At 48.5% G+C, this 16,453-nt stretch overlaps 1 protein-coding gene across 3 annotated transcripts in view; it reads right to left on the bottom strand.

The window, feature by feature from the left end:
- Positions 1–16,453, bottom strand: part of PIK3C2B (phosphatidylinositol-4-phosphate 3-kinase catalytic subunit type 2 beta) — an 80,719-nt gene that overhangs the window by 31,349 nt on the left and 32,917 nt on the right. For 2 of the 3 annotated variants that reach the window (XM_038380010.2, XM_043500356.1), the window contains 6 exons: positions 15,161–15,261; positions 13,659–13,813; positions 12,600–12,720; positions 3,067–3,178; positions 2,107–2,186; positions 1,808–1,871 (listed from right to left, as the gene is read on the bottom strand). In XM_038380010.2, the coding sequence (XP_038235938.1) occupies positions 1,808–1,871; positions 2,107–2,186; positions 3,067–3,178; positions 12,600–12,720; positions 13,659–13,813; positions 15,161–15,261 (633 nt within the window). Of the gene's footprint in view, positions 1–1,807; positions 1,872–2,106; positions 2,187–3,066; positions 3,179–12,599; positions 12,721–13,658; positions 13,814–13,982; positions 14,215–15,160; positions 15,262–16,453 lie in introns of those variants that run through there. The other variant, XM_038380014.2, reaches the window with a different exon arrangement.

Genomic DNA, 16,453 nt, shown 5'->3' with positions numbered 1-16,453 from the left:
AAAAAAAGAGTACTTGTGGCACCTTAAAGACTAACAAATTTATTAGAGCATAAGCTTTCGTGAGCTACAGCTCACTTCATCGGATGCATTTGGTGGAAAAACAGAGGGGAGATTGATATACACAGACAGAGAACATGAAACAATGGGTTTATCATACACACTGTAAGGAGGGTGATCACTTAAGATAAGCCATCACCAGCAGCAGGGGGGGAAAGGAGGAAAACCTTTCATGGTGACAAGAAGGTAGGCTATTTCCAGCAGTTAACAAGAATATCTGAGGAACAGTGGGGGATGGGGTGGGGTGGGGGGGAGAAATAACATAGGGAAATCACTCTCCTTACAGTGTGTATGATAAACCCATTGTTTCATGTTCTCTGTGTGTGTATATAAATCTCTCCTCTGTTTTTTCCACCAAATGCATCCGATGAAGTGAGCTGTAGCTCACGAAAGCTTATGCTCTAATAAATTTGTTAGTCTCTAAGGTGCCACAAGTACTCCTTTTCTTTTTGCGAATACAGACTAACACGGCTGCTACTCTGAAACCTGTCATGGGGAAATAGTTTTACTTTGTGTAATGACTCATCCATCCCAGTCTCTATTCAAGCCTAAGTTAATTGTATCCAGTTTGCAAATTAATTCCAATTCAGCAGTCTCTCGTTGGAGTCTGTTTTTGAAGCTTTTTTGTTGAAGGATAGCCACTCTTAGGACTGTAATCGAGTGACCGGAGAGATTGAAGTGTTCTCCAACTGGTTTTTGAATGTTATAATTCTTGACGTCTGATTTGTTTCCATTCATTCTTTTACGTAGAGACTGTCCAGTTTGACCAATGTTCCTCAGATATTCTTAACTGCTGGAAATAGCCTACCTTGCTTGTCACCATGAAAGGTTTTCCTCCTTCCCCTCCCTCCCCCCCCCCGCTGCTGGTGATGGCTTATCTTAAGTGATCACTCTCCTTACAGTGTGTATGATAAACCCATTGTTTCATGTTCTCTGTGTGTGTATATCAATCTCCCCTCTGTTTTTTCCACCAAATGCATCCGATGAAGTGAGCTGTAGCTCACGAAAGCTTATGCTCTAACAAATTTGTTAGTCTCTAAGGTGCCACAAGTACTCCTTTTCTTTTTGCGAATACAGACTAACACGGCTGCTATTCTGAAACCTAACCCCTAACGTGGACACAGCTATGCTGACGGAAGAACACTTGTGTCAACCTAGCTACCATCGTTCAGGGAGGTGGAGTTCCTACAGTGACGGAAAAACTCCTGTTGGCTGTGTCACAATGTAGGGTTATGCTGGCATAGCTATGGCTCTAGCTGTAGTCCCCAGAGTGTAGACATGGCCTAGGAGCACTTTGCCGGTATATTATACTGATGTAGCTATACCAGCGAAGTCTTCCAAGCATGGACCTGAGCTTAGATCAGTTTAAGAGTGGTTTATTTTGGTTTAGCTTAACTACAATAAACCCCCTTAAGCAGAAATGTGTGTCCACACAGCCGTGTGCATGGATTCAATGAAATCAGATTAAAAACCCATTTAAATTAAGCAGGTGCAACTTTCTCATGTTGACGAGGCCCAGTTTACAAGTGCAAGCTAAACTGCTATACACCAGGTGTAATCTAATAAGCTTGTCCACACTGGGGTTTGCACTGGCTCCGCTAAAATTGTTTATACAGCTGATTTAAGTTAAATTGGAGCAACTTCTGTGTGTAGACAAGTCCAGTCATGCCCCTCACTCCCAACTGTTAAATTGCTGTGCTCTGTGGGTCCAAGTACAGGGCCCATCCTGTCCCAGGCAAGCCACACTCACCTCGGCTGCTAGGAAGGTGTCAACCTCATTGTGGAAGGTGTCGAAGAGGAGACTCAGGGCCTGCCTGGATTGGAGGAGATAGGAAAGAACTCAGCACAGACAGAGGGAGCATGAGACATAGCGATGGAGGTGCCTCTGCACCATTTCTCACGGGACAGCCCATCCCTCTCACGCAAATGGCATGCAAGTGCCTTGTTGCCTGGATCCATTTATTTTCCTCCACCCTCCTGCTCAGCACCCCCCCACACCCCCAATGGGAGTTGTACACCTCACATCACCACCTCTCCCTTCCTCTTTACCTGCTGATGGTCTGCTTGATTGGCCTCTCCTGCAGGTGAATGTAGTGGTTGAGCGTGGAAGGGCTCTGGTCATCGTTCACCTGTAGGAGACAGAGACCTGTTCAGGTGCATCTGATCTGCTAGCGTTAACCCCTCCTGGTCAGGGATGCTGGCTGTACCTAGTAGCGCTCTATGCTGATACATGAAAGACTCTGGCTGACATCTGCAAAGTCACTGAAGTCATTTGAGATATCAACTTCCCACTGAACAGTAAGTATCTTTGAAGATCTCAGCTGCTAGCTCCATGTCTGTTGAGACGCGTGTAGGGCTCTTGGGTTCGGTGGGATCACTGAGGAGGGCCAACAGGTTCTAGCCGAGAGTGTTGTGATTAAATTAATGGAAGGGACAACCTATGCTGACAATAATAGGGGAACGTTTCCTGACACCAAGATCTGCAGGGCTATGGAGTAGTACCCCCAGAGCCCCATTGCTTGGTACATTTAGAACTAGCGTGGGCAGATGCAAGGAACAATCTCACACTGGGCAGGGGATAGACTAGATATATTGAATGGGTCTTTTCCATCTCTTACATTCATGGCTTTCTCTGTAGAGCCATGCCTAGCAAATCTCTCTGCATTTGGGAAGGATTAAAGGATGAATTGCTGGAGTTTAGAAGCTGTCCCAAAGGAAGTCCTGGTTGCAGTGGGAAAGGCAGGGAGCAAGGAACTTTTAGCTCGTGGTGGGCAGGGGTCGAGGTGGCAAGCAGCCGCAGAACTGAACCCGCTGGAAGGGAGCTGGTGAGGCAACAATTTGCAGGGCGACACAGAATTAGCCTTGTCCCCCCAAATCAGCTGCCCCAGGATAGCTGGTGGCCCTCCCCATCCCTGCCCTGATAGCAGTGGAGATCAATGCACCAAGTAGTGGGAACAGCATGCATCAGTTCAGTGCATTCTCAGTTCCCCCTCGAGAGCAGCTGCTCACCGTCCTGGCAAGGTCGCTGCACACTGCCTTCCTCTTCATCAGCTGCAGCCGGATGTCGATGTCAAACTTCCTGCAGTGCTGGATGTATTCGTGGCTGCCCAGGGCGTGTTTGCTGGAAGGATGAACAAAAAAAAGACAACTGTGACCCGAGGCCCCACTCTAACCTGTGGCACAGGCTTCAGAAGGGAAAGGCCTGGAAATTCAAGACCTCCGCTTTGATAAGGATCTTCTGGGCCTCTAGCAGATGGAGCATAGCACTGGGGAGCAGGAGTGGCTGGGTTTTAACTCCAGCCCTGCCAATGCCCGGCTGGCTAAACTTGGGCAAGTCACTCCACCCCCCTCCACACACACCCAGTGCCTCAGTTCCCTCCCTTCGCCCCCCCCCCCCCGTAGAAGTCCAGGCTGCTGTTTCGATCTTCAGGAGGAGTCCACCCAGAATCCTTCTTTTTGTAGTGTTGGTAGGAAGGTCTCTGTGGGTTAATACGTTGGTCAGAGGTGTGTTGGAAATATTCCTTGAGTCGGAGACGTCGAAAATAGGATTCTAGGTCACCACAGAACTGTATCATGTTCGTGGGGGTGGAGGGGCAAAAGGAGAGGCCCCGAGATAGGATAGATTCTTCTGCTGGGCTAAGAGTATAGTTGGATAGGTTAACAATATTGCTGGGTGGGTTACGGGAACCACTGTTGTGGCCCCTTGTGGCATATAGTAGTTTAGATAGCTTAGTGTCCTTTTTCTTTTGTAGAGAAGCAAAGTGTGTGTTGTAAATGGCTTGTCTAGTTTTTGTAAAGTCTCACTCTCACAGATCTTGGGAGACAGGCCAGTCCTTGCTTACAGACAGCCCCCCAATCTGAAGCAAATACTCACCAGCAACCACACACCACACAACAGAACCACTAACCCAGGAACCTATTCTTGCAACAAAGCCCGTTGCCAACTCTGTCCACATATCTATTCAGGGAACACCATCATAGGGCCTAATCACATCAGCCACACTATCAGAGGCTCATTCACCTGCACATCTACCAATGTGATATATGCCATCATGTGCCAGCAATGCCCCTCTGCCATGTACATTGGTCAAACTGGACAGTCTCTACGTAAAAGAATGAATGGACACAAATCAGACGTCAAGAATTATAACATTCAAAAACCAGTTGGAGAACACTTCAATCTCTCCGGTCACTCGATTACAGACCTAAGAGTGGCTATCCTTCAACAAAAAAGCTTCAAAAACAGACTCCAATGAGAGACTGCTGAATTGGAATTAATTTGCAAACTGGATACAATTAACTTAGGCTTGAATAGAGACTGGGAATGGATGAGTCATTACACAAAGTAAAACTATTTCCCCATGTTATTTCTCCCCCCCACCCCACCCTCCTCTGTTCCTCAGATATTCTTGTTAACTGCTGGAAATAGCCTACCTTGCTTGTCACCATGAAAGGTTTTCCTCCTTTCCCCCCCCCTGCTGCTGGTGATGGCTTATCTTAAGTGATCCTTACAGTGTGTATGATAAACCCATTGTTTCATGTTCTCTGTGTGTGTATATCAATCTCCCCTCTGTTTTTTCCACCAAATGCATCCGATGAAGTGAGCTGTAGCTCACGAAAGCTTATGCTCTAATAAATTTGTTAGTCTCTAAGGTGCCACAAGTACTCCTTTTCTTTTTAAGTTCTAGAAAGTTATTATTGAGGCACTTGCCCTCTCAGCTCCTCACCCACTGAAAAATGGGCCATCGCTCAAGAGTGCCATGCTGAGAGGGTGAAAAGGGGAGATTTCCCAGTTAATATACACCATGGGAATGCAGCAGGGGTGAAGAAGAACCTAGCTACCAGGGTGTCTCGGCCTCATTCTTGGTTACACATGGGCAGCCAAGGGATGCACAGCATAAATAAGAGCAGCCTGGAGCTTTCACTAACTTACTGTGGAGGCTGGGCAAAGCCCTACGAGACAAGAAGCCCAAGTGGCGACTGTCATGTACAAACTCAGTAAAGACCAAACTCAGGTAAAACCAAACTCTGGGTCCAGCCTGGCCGTCTGTAGGGCCTTATCTGGAAGCGACAGGAGCTGAAGTGCTCTGGAGGCAGCTTGCAATACAGAATCTCTCTCTGTCAGCTGCAGCAGAGAATCACTTAGCACGGCTTTCACTGGTGCCCCTCGAAAGCAGAGTGCAAGGTGCCCAGGGAAGGGGAGACAGAGTTAAAACACCTGCAAGCTCACGGGCAGGATGGCCTGGAAATAGCAGGGTGTAGGAAGGAATGTGGAGTAGGAGAGATGGAAGCACATGGGGGCAGTGCTGGTACAGACCAAGGGGGGCTGGGGACAGCATGCTGGGAGATGAAAATATGGCACTCAGAGAACAGGGAACAGAGCTACAGATGGGATGGGAGCAGGAGGATCGTGTCCCAGCTCCTTTCAAAGTTTTACGCTGAGGCTTTCAGAGCTGCGCAGGGAACACGGATGCCCAGTTCCTATTAAAATGAATGGGAACCAGAGACCGAGCTGGGCTGGCCCTTGCCTCAAACTCCTCTGACAGAGGGAACAATGCAGGAGTGGGGGGAAGCTGCAGCAGGAAGCCCTGCCTCTCCCAGGCTGCTCCAGCAGGAATGGCTGGTTCTTATCTCAGCACAGCCTGCATCCTGACCTGCACCCCACACACAGCTGGTGCAACTACCATAACATAACCAGGCAAGGTCAGGAGTGGGGAAGAGGTGGGACTTTGAGGTGGTGGGATGAAGTACACAGTGATATCCCAAGGCCTGGAGGGGGGTTGCGAGTGGGGTCGCTGGGGCAGAAGTGCCCAGACTCTGGTCATAGTAAGAGGATTTTTAATTCAGGTTCTCTGATTTTCTCCACATCCTCAGCACTTCCAACATACCTCTTGCCTGCACTCTGCCCTACAACAATAGATCATTGGTTGATTCCGTTTTCACCAAAAAGGTTAGCGGAGATCAGATAACTAACATCAGTGTAAATGAGGTAGGATCTGAGTCTAAAATCAGGAAAGAACAAGTTAAGAATTACTTAGACAAGTTAGATGTCTTCAAGTCAGCAGGGCCTTGTGAAATACATCCTAGAATACTTAAGGAACTGGCTAAAGAGATCTTGGAGCCATAAGAGATTATCTCTGAGAACTCGTGGTGGACAGGAGAGATCCCAGAGGACTGGAAAAGGGCAAATATACTACCTAACTATAAAATCATAGACCAGTCAGCTTAACTTTGCTGCCCAGAAAGATAATGGAGCAAATAATCAAACAATCAATTTGTAAGCACCTAAAAGATAATATGGTGATAAGGAACAGTCAATATCGATTTGTCAAGAATAAATCATGTCAAACCAACCTAATTTCCTTCTTTAACGGTGTAACAAGCCTTGTGGATAAGAGGGAAGCAGTAGATGTGATATATCTCAATTTTAGTAAGGCTTTTGATACTGTCTCACATGACCTTCTCATAAACAAACTAGGGAAATACAACTTAGATGAAACTACTGTAAGGTTCCAACTGGCTGGAAAACCATAATCAGAGAGCAGTTGTCAATGTTTCACAGGCAAGCTGGAAGGACATATCTGTGCTAGGTCTGGTTCTAGCATCAATGATTTGGATAATGGCATAGAGAGTACACTTATAAAGTTTGTGGGCTATACCAAGCTGGGAGGGGTTGCAAATGCTTTTGAGGACTGAATTAGAATTCAAAATGGTCTTGACAAACTCAAGGAATGGTCTGAAATAAACAGGATGAAAATCAACAAGGACAAATGCAAAGTACTCCGCTTATGAAGGAATAATCAATTGCACAAATACAAAATGGGAAATGGCAAATGAAGAATCCTAAAGAGTACTAATAAAGAGTACTGCAGAAAAGGATGTGGGGGTGATTGTGGATCAAAAACTAAATATGAGTCAACAGTGTAACGCTGTTGCAGAAAAAGTGAATGTCATTCTAGGATGTATTAGCAGGAGTGTTGTAAGCAAGACACAAGAAGTAATTCTTCCACTCTACACAGTCCTCATAAGGCCTCCACTGGAGTGCTGTGTCCCGTTCTGGGCACCACACTTTGGGAAAGATGTGGACAAATTGGACAAAGTCAAGAGGTGAGAAACAAAATGATTAAAGGTCTAGAAAACATTATTTATGAGGAAAGACTGAAAAAATTGAATTTGATTAGTCTGGAGAAGAGAAGATTGGGGGGGAACATGATAACAGTCTTCAAGTACGTAAAAGGTTGTTATAAGGGGAGGGTGATAAATTGTTCTCCTTAACCACTGAGGACTGGATAACAAGTGATGGGCTTAAATTGCAGCAAAGCAGATTTAGGTTAGACCGTCGAAAAAACTTCCTAATGGTCAGGGTAGTTAAGCAGTGGAACAGATTGCCTAGGGAGGCTGTGGAATCTCTGTCCTTGGAGGTTTTTAAGAGCAGGTTAGACAAACACCTGTCAGGCACGGGCTAGATAATACTTAGTGCTGCCTTGGTGTAGGGGACTGGACACCCTGGTAACTGGTGTGTGTGTGTGGCTTTGTGAACAGCTTGTTAATTAACTGCAGACCCATCGGGGGAGCTAGCACATTGGTAGCACACTGGGTTCTGGTTTGTGTGTTATTATTTCAACAGGTTGTTGATGACAAAAAAAATAGAAACTAGTTAGGAAGGAAGGGTGGTCCAGTGGTTCGGGCATGACCCTGGGACTCTATAGATCGTGGGTCAATACCCAGCTCTGCCACTGAGTCCCTGTGTGACTTTGGGCAAGTCACTTAGCCTCTTTGTGCCTCCGTTCCCCACCTATAGAAAAGGCATGATTACCCTGCCCTTCCTCAGAGGGGCAGGACAAATACACTGAAGATTCTGAAGTGCTCAGATGCTATAGTAATGGGGCTCATAAAAGAATTTTAGATAGATAGTTACTTAGTAGCATAGGACCAGAAATAGTCACAGGCTCTGCATGTTTGCAGCAGCCTGACGACAAATCTGCCATCTAATCTAGGCATTTTTGGGGCATCCAGCATGGTAACTAGGTATGGATTTCAGCACAGCCTATATCTAGCATAGTGAAGGGGCTAATGGTTATGGGGCCTTTTGGTTCAGTATCACTGACTCCAACCGAGCACTGGTGAGTGCTGACGGGAGTGAAGTGAGTTTGCCGAGTCTCGGTCAGCCTGGTGCCTCCTTCACAAAAGCCACCATTGAAAGTGGCAAAGTTTGAACAGGCCGTGGAGAAGGAGTTCCCCTCTCATCTCTCCGGATCAGGGGCAAAGGACGTTGGTGAGGCCGGAGCAGGGGAAGCTTATGTTATATCTGCTGGAGAAGGGACTTCAGTCTTCAGCTAGGCACCCTTCCCTCCCACTGAACACTGTGGGCTCTATGTCCCTTTTGTCTACACCAGTACAGCTCCACTGACTTCAGTGGACTTGCTCCTGCTTTGCACTGGGCGTCAGTGAGAGAAGAATCGAGCCCAGAGATTCCAGAAACTGACATGTCAGTGTAGGATGTTTTCTGATTGCTGAGCAGCCTGGTTGGCCAAAACAGCTAGGGGAGGCTTTGAGCACTCCTGGCGTCTACTGTATTTAGAGAAGGAGGGGCAGGGGGATCAGAAACAATGTGGCTTTGTTCATGGGCCTTCCTCCAAGGTCTTTCCAGGAGACCAGTGAGATAGACCACAGCATTCCCACCCTAGCTCATTATGGACCTTTCAGTGTGTGTGTGGGGGTATGGGGGGGGATGATGGGGAACATCTTTGCTCTATCCCCAAGACGTGCTGTTCCCTGCCAAGAGGGGACACAGCCCATAGCAAAGACGAGACGTGTCGTTGCCAAATGCATGCAAAGACTCGCAGTGATGAGCTGGGCATGTCGATTAGATAGCTGGAAAAAAGGACTTATTTGTATTCCTCTAGCCTCAACATGCCTGGGCCGAGATCAGCTCCCCATGGTGCTAGGTGCTGTACATACACATAAGATACAGTCCCTGTCTTGAAGAGTTCACAATCTAAACAGACAATGGGTAGGAGAAAGAAAATATTACAACCTCTTTTATAGATAGGGAACTGAAGTACAGAGAGGGATGAAGTGACTTGCCCAAGGTTACACAGGGAGTGCGTCTGTGTCAGAGCCAGGATTGGAATCCCGCTCTCCTGAGTTCCAGCTCAGTGCCTTAACCACAAGACCAGCTTTCCTCCCTCCCTGAAGCAAACCTGACATCAGACATCCTCTTGTGCCTATGCAAAAAATTTCAACATCGCCTTTCTCTGCCACCCTCTGCAGTCAGTTTGTGCTTTGGATGCAAGGATGAGAGAAAAGCTGTCTTCTCTCTTTGTAATCGTACACTAGATCCTTTTAAGAAAAAAAAAAAAAGTCCCAGAGGAGCCTGCAGATGACAAGTCGGGAGCATCATTCCCTCATCTGATGTAAATTACTTTTTCAGAGGGAGGCTGCTTCTGGTTAAGGCTCATTATACACAAAGGAAGACAATTTTTCTGCTGACGCTGACAGCATCAGTAGAAAAAGCCCAGCGGCTAATGAGGGGAATTTGCAGCTCGTCTTGGTCTCTTAGCTCGGAGGCTGGAATGATCTTGTCAGTTCTCAACTGGCAAGTTTTCCCCTCAAGGCTGGCCAAACTCTGCCTGGAGAGAGGCATTTCCAGCAATCCACTGCAGTTGCAATGGCAATCATCCAAAGAGATTTTCTATATAGGTCATATTTCTATTTGCTTTGGTAAATATGGCTATTTAATATATATGGTTTGCACACGGCCCTTTCTAAGATATTGGGCTGATTCCTCAGCCACGCATGAGCTCAGGGCAGATGGAAAAGAGGGCAAAGGTGATTCTAAGACGAAGGGCTGCTTTAAAGGGCTGCAGCAACTAGGGCCATTCTGCCAGCCAGGCAAGATTTGCTGGCGCACAAGGAGCACGGCTTCACCCCGTGTCCAATCCTAATCACGCCCTTTCTGCAGAGGGTGGGGAATGGCTGGAATGGAGCCAACCAAGAGATGCCCCTGCACAAGGAGACTTCCCAACTGCCCCTTTAGGGCCTAATTCTGTGGCCAGTCAAGTCAATAGCAAAGCTCCCAATGACTTTGTTGAAGCAGAGTCAGGTCCTTAGGGCAGCTTGTTCTCGTTTATTGTATGTAATTACCAGGAGATACTTTATTTGCCCATATGACCATGTATGTTACATCAGTATGATTTTGCACCCAGAGAACATCTTTCATCCTAAGGAGCTTTACAGATAGCTTAATACAGAAAAAAATGTCCTCCACCCATGAAATGCAACAACCTCTGGGGTGGAGGCAATGTCAAAAAGCAGGGTGGGGAAGTTTGCATCAGGGCAAACAGCTGCAATAACAAAAAACACCAGGCGATCTTTAATGCCCATGTGCAGCAGTCAAGGACCTCAGTAGTACTCAACCCTTCTACCTGGGAAATATGAAAGGCGGAGCTGCCCCTGCTGGGCTAAAACCTATAGTTTCAGGGAGTCTAGTAATGCCAAACCTGAGACTTCGCTCTCTAAGCCATTTATATACAGACTCTTCCCTCCACTACTGCAGAGAAAGCCAGCCTGTGGTTAAAGCTACGGTACAGCCTGCCAGGGCTGCAGAGGAACAGGAAGTAGCCCTGAGACTAGAAAGCTTTTATTGCTTTCTATGCTGGACAGCAAACTGGTCTGGGTGGTTTATTCCCTTGGATCTGGTCTCTTGCACGCTCCAAGCCATCCTCTGCTGAGGACTCCATGTGGTTTAAAAGTCTGTTCACTGACAGCCCAGCCAGGATAATAGGGGGTTTCGCTTGCCAGCTCGCATTCTCCGGCATCGTTACTGGGCCACAAGCTCTGAAGAAGCAAAACTAAAGCCAACTTTAAAGTCCCAACTGTGAGTAACTCCGTCATGGAGAGACTGACGCTTAATGGTTATGAATGACAAGAGGGGTGACCTCAGTCACTGGCCAGCCAGTGCTCCAGTGTCCCCCTGAGCATCCTTGTTTTGCTAGGGATGCTAGGAACACACAGGAGCAAAATGAGAGTTAGTAAAGGAAAAAGCCAAAGTGGGAGACCGCAGATGGCTCGGGGGCAAGAAGGCTTTCACTACCAGCTCAGGCTAGTACCTGCAGGCTGTTTGGTGGCCCATGTGAAATCAAGAAGGTGGGTCTCAGTCTAGTTCCCAAAGGATATGTGTCCACATCACAAAAACTAGCCACTAGAACTAACTAGCTACCCCAAGAAGGACAGAACGAGCCATGGAGACTGAACAAAATCTCTTCCCTCCTAGACGTGGTCCCACCGGGTGAGACACGTCACAGGGCACCATGGGAAATCTTGCATTCACACTTGTCCTGTGGCTATGCAGAAGATGTCAGTCACCATGTCACCTTTCCCCACAGGATTATTTATTACCTGTGTTGCTGTAGCACCTAGGAAACCCAGTCATAGACCAGGCCCCATTGTGCTAGGTGCTGTAAAAATACAGAACAGACGGTCCCTGCCCAAAGAACTTACAATCTCTTTGTTCCTCAATCCCCACTGGTCCCCCCTTTCGTTTTACCTCAGACCCACCCCTACACTTTATTTGTCCACGTGTTTTGCTGGCCTCTATTTTTTTGTGGGCCCTCGTCTCTAATGAAGAGGGAGGCTTTGGGATCGTTTCAGGTGTCCCAGGCCTTCCACAAAGGTTAAACAGGCTCACACCACAGCTGGGCAAACATATTCCATTAAAATTTCCCCTCCAAGGATTCTTCTTCTTTAAACAAAAAGTTGCATTTTGTTTGACATTTTTCAGCTTCCCAACTGGGAGGAAGCACCAGCACATTTGGGGGTTTTCATCATAAAAACAAAACATTGTCAGCAGGAAAATTTGGCAAACCTTTTTCAAAATCCCCTTCCCCCTTCAAATTTCTTTGTACCCTGTTCAGCTGGCTCCAGCTGGTAGCCCTTTGCCAGCCACTTAAAAATGAATACCAAAAATTAAGCTCTCAACTTGATTGCCTGCCCCAGCCACTTTGCAGAGTATCATCAGTATTTTTATAAGTATTTCAAGAGCTTTTCTTGGCCACTCTCATATTCTCCAAACGTGAGCTCCCCAGCGCATGGGGTCAAGGGGAGTTACTTATATCCGGCAGCAAGAGGATAAGGCTCTTGCCTTTCTTGGCAGGAGAGTCCCCAGTGATGTTGGGAGGCAGGAAACGGAATAATCCAGGGGACTCCTGACTTGTGTTCTGATAAACCCAGCTGTCGCACAGCCCCGACCTATTCAGGTGACGCACTGCCCCAGGGAAAGTGGGAGGGGCTGGGCTCAAGAGCAACCACAGGGCTTGTCATGTGAACGTGCAAAGGAACATGAAAGGAAGGACAAATGAAAGAGGGGACAGAGGAAGATGTTTGGAGGCTCGCTCCCCTTTCCCTGCCCCTAGCACAGCAAGGATTCAACAGCTCTCTACCACCCACCGCTCCCCCGGACACCAGGGAGTGTTCTGGGTGCACCAGGGCAGGCTTGCTGAGGTCCCTACGTGTGGCCGGCTGGCCACTGCTTGCTCACTCACTTTTGCAAGAACTCCTCCAGGCCACAGAGCTTGAGCACGAAGTCGTTCACATCAATGCCGAGCAGCTCGTCGTACGTGTAGCACAGTGTCTGGTAGATGAGCAGGTCCACTGTGGAGGAGCCTGTGGGCGTGGGGAGGGAACAAACCCAGCAGGGTGAGAGCCTCAGGCCACGATTCTCTGGGGCTCCCCATCCCATCTGCTTCTCTCTGATCAGTGACTGAGACTCTGCTCCCCACAATCCCTCTCTGCGCCCGGCTGGAGGTGGAGTCACGTGAGGAAGTGCACGCTGCCTCCACAATTCCCCCATTCCTGCATGGCGAGACACCGGGCAGCGTCTAACCCATGCAGCAAGCCACCACCTAGGGCAGTGGTTCTCAACCTGTTTATCATTGCAAACTGCATATGCAGCTCTCTGTGTGTTATGTGGGCCACATCCACACAATATATATAATACTCGTATGGCCCTGAAGATGTCACATGGGCCGCAGCTGCGTGCTGATTGGGCCACAAGTCAGTGGCGACACTCCTATTAACTTCAGTGGGCTTCGGATCAGCCCTGTAATTGAAGGCTTATCCTGCCTTAGTCGTATCCCCACATCCAAAAGAGGACCAGAGACCTTGGTGCACATGCAGTGATGGGGAGTGAAAACGAGCTGAGACATCTGCACCTGGATCTCAAACCCCCTCTGGCCTTCTCGGACTCAGCATTTGGTGCTGTCCATCACAGGGGGACACTGAGAAATTCAGAACCCAGGGTTTAGATGCGGGGGCCCCATCTCTAGCACATATCTGCCCATGGGAGCAACACAGACACGCTCTCCTCTGGGAGAAGAGCCACTGTCACCAGGATCATGTCTGTCCCATAGGAGCTGGAAGATGAATTTGTAGGACGAGGCAGAAGACACCACCGCTTTAGCTGCTAATGGCAGCCATCTTAGCCCCCTCATTGCTGTGGGGACCGGCGGAGGTGTGGGTTTCTTGCCGCACGAGGATACCGTGTTCACAGGTGGACATGGGGTCAGCATAGCACCATATTGACCACCCAAGCAGGGACTTACAGTCACAGGTGAAAGTGAGCGGTTCCTGCACGCTGTCGCACACCACGGTCACCTTCAGGCTGATGCCGTGGCCCAGGTGCTCGGGACTGAGGTTGACCATGCTCCAGACAAAGCCGGTGAGGGAATAGTCCTTGGTGCTGTAGCCAGATCTCAAGCTGCAGGCAGAAGAGAAGTTAGAGATCCCTGCCCCATCCCACAAAGGGCTTTATCCCTCACTGTGTGGTGGATTCTCCCCATCCTCTCTCCCCGTTTCCATAGAGGCACCAGAGGACTCTCTCCTGGCCTCTTCTCCTCCCTGTACAACCTAGCTCCAAGCGATCTCACCAGCTCACAGGGCCGACACCAGTGACTCCCACCATCTACCGCTCTCTCTCCAACTCGCCTCCCTCCACGCAGTGCTGCATCTCGGCCTGACTCTTCGATATCTCCTCGCAGGTGTCTCATGGCCAAACTGAGCTTGACCTGGCCCAAACTGAGCTCCATCTCTTCAGGCCCATGCCAGCTAAGTCCTCCTGCTCCCCTCTTTCTTTGTCACCATCAGCACCACCTTCCTCCAAGTGGTTCAGGCCTGTAGCTTGGGAGTGGTGTGTCTTGGACTCCACCCTCTCTCTCTAGCTGAGATATCTGCCTCTATCACCTGTTTTTCATTTCTCCCATGAGCCATTGTGCATCCTTGCAAGCCACTCCTTATGCATGGAACACCCTTTCCAAACTAATCTGCAAAGCCACCTCCCACTCCAGAACTGAGGCTGCAACACCTCTGGGAAATTGCCAGTTGGCAATGACTAAGCTACGCATGTGGCCAGCTGGGATCACAGATATCATACTTGAAACCAACTGATAGTGCAGGTAGCCAGACAGCAGGCCTCTGTTTGCTTGCCTTGGTGCATTCAGTTCCTTATGTCGGGAAACCATCCACCTAAGAGAGTCCTAAATGGTCTTAGTTCCCCCTCTTGCTTCCCCCTCCTTCCCTCATGCACATGCGGCAATCTCCCTTGTTAGGGAGGAGAGCCCTGAATGTTAAGAAGATATTTACCATCTCCCCATGCTGTCCCTCTATAAAGCTCTCCCAGCCCCAAAGTGTTGAAGAGAGCGGAAAGGGGCATCTTTATGCTGTCTCCCTGAATGCCTCTTTTATAGCTTTCAAACACCACTAGGCGCCACCCCCACCCGCCTCCCCTGCGCCGCTCTGCACGGAATTGTGCCAAAGATTCCAATCAGAGCCCAGCACAAATGGGCTTGTTGTCTCATCACTCGCACCCCGGGAATGACCCTTCCTCGGCGCCACTGCTTAGCTACCACGCAGCATAAACAGCAGAGACAACAAAAAGCATGTCTTCCTTCTCCCAAGATTAATTAAGCCACAGTAATTAAATCCCCAGGGCATTTCAGCCACCAATGCACTGAGAGACCTCTGAGTTATGGCCTGTGCTGTAGGACAGGTTAACTAATGGAGACCCCTTGACAGCTTGAACGCGTCTCAATCCCTCCCAGGTACTTACACATCTAGCATGTGGCAGAAAGCAGCCACCTCTTCATCTCTCTCCTCGGAGACCTCAAACAGCTCATAGCCATTAGCTAAGGAGTGCGGTCGGGAGGCAACCTAACAGGGAAAGAGAGCAAGAGATAAAGAGATAGTAGCAACAAGGCTCATGCAAACAGCAGCCAATGGAGTGGAAGGGCTCCAATTTTCCACTCCGCTGAGTTCATTTTCAAGTCATTGTGGGATGCTTCTTACTCCCTTCCCCCCCATAACATGCATAGGCTATGTCTTCATTGCAGTCTACCCTCAAGTTGGGCGACAAAGACATGGTTCCTCTCCCTTTTGCTGGATCCAGTTGTGAGAGATGCAAAGATTTCTGGGTGCGCATCGTATGGTTCATAGCACCACAGCTCACTTGGTCACTCTGGGCTTGCTTTCGCTGAGCATTGTGGGACAACTTGGCTGGCCCCATGAGGGATTGCGGGCAAAAGTGGTAGAGGCCTGGGAAATTCATCTCCCAGCCAGACACAAGGTGGTGTGGTGTTACAGCCACTTTGCCGAGACTGTTCCACTCTGAGCATCGCTGTTACAAACTGAAGAGAGGGGCTAACGCATTTCATGGAAATTCCTAGGGATTTCTCCTTTGACTAGGGAGCAAGGTAAGACGCAGCATGTCAAGGAGGAGTACAGCAATTAGAGTGGGTTGAAATGTTTTCATGGTATAATTTTTTTAAAAAATGGCTTTCCAACCAAAATTAAAGTTTCTGCAGGAAATTTTCATTTGTATTGAAATTCTAGGGTTTTTGCAGTAAAAAAGTATTCCCACACCCATCCCTTTTCCCCCTGGTTATCCCGATTTTCCAGTGGAAACAAAAGTGACCAGGGGAGGAGGGGAACTGAAAAGTGCTCCCACTCACATATATTCTAGGGGCAAAGTGGAGCAAGAAATAGAGTCAGGACTCTTGGATTCTATTCCTGACAGTAGTTTGGGTACAGCATTTAGGGTGGATTTTCAAATGTGCCTGTTAGTTTCGGGTGCCCAGCTGGAGACACATTGGCCTGAACTGAAGAGGTGCTAAGCACCCACTGCTCCCACTGGCTTCATTGCAGGTCCATCACCTCTGAAAATCAGGCCCAAGTTCTCTCATGTTGGGCACCCAAAAACTGAGGGCACTTGAAAATCTACGCTTATAGGTCTTGGCCAAGCTCACACAGTGAATCAGTGGCCAAGCTGAGGAGGGAACCCAGGAGCTCAGGAATGCCCGTCTTTCAGTTTTGCTACAAGACTATGCTCCCACCCGCAGGCTTTGGA

The sequence above is a fragment of the Dermochelys coriacea genome, chromosome 21 (genome assembly GCF_009764565.3).
Source record: "Dermochelys coriacea isolate rDerCor1 chromosome 21, rDerCor1.pri.v4, whole genome shotgun sequence".
NCBI lineage: Eukaryota > Metazoa > Chordata > Testudines > Dermochelyidae > Dermochelys > Dermochelys coriacea.
This window is presented reverse-complemented; position numbering and strand designations above follow the sequence as displayed.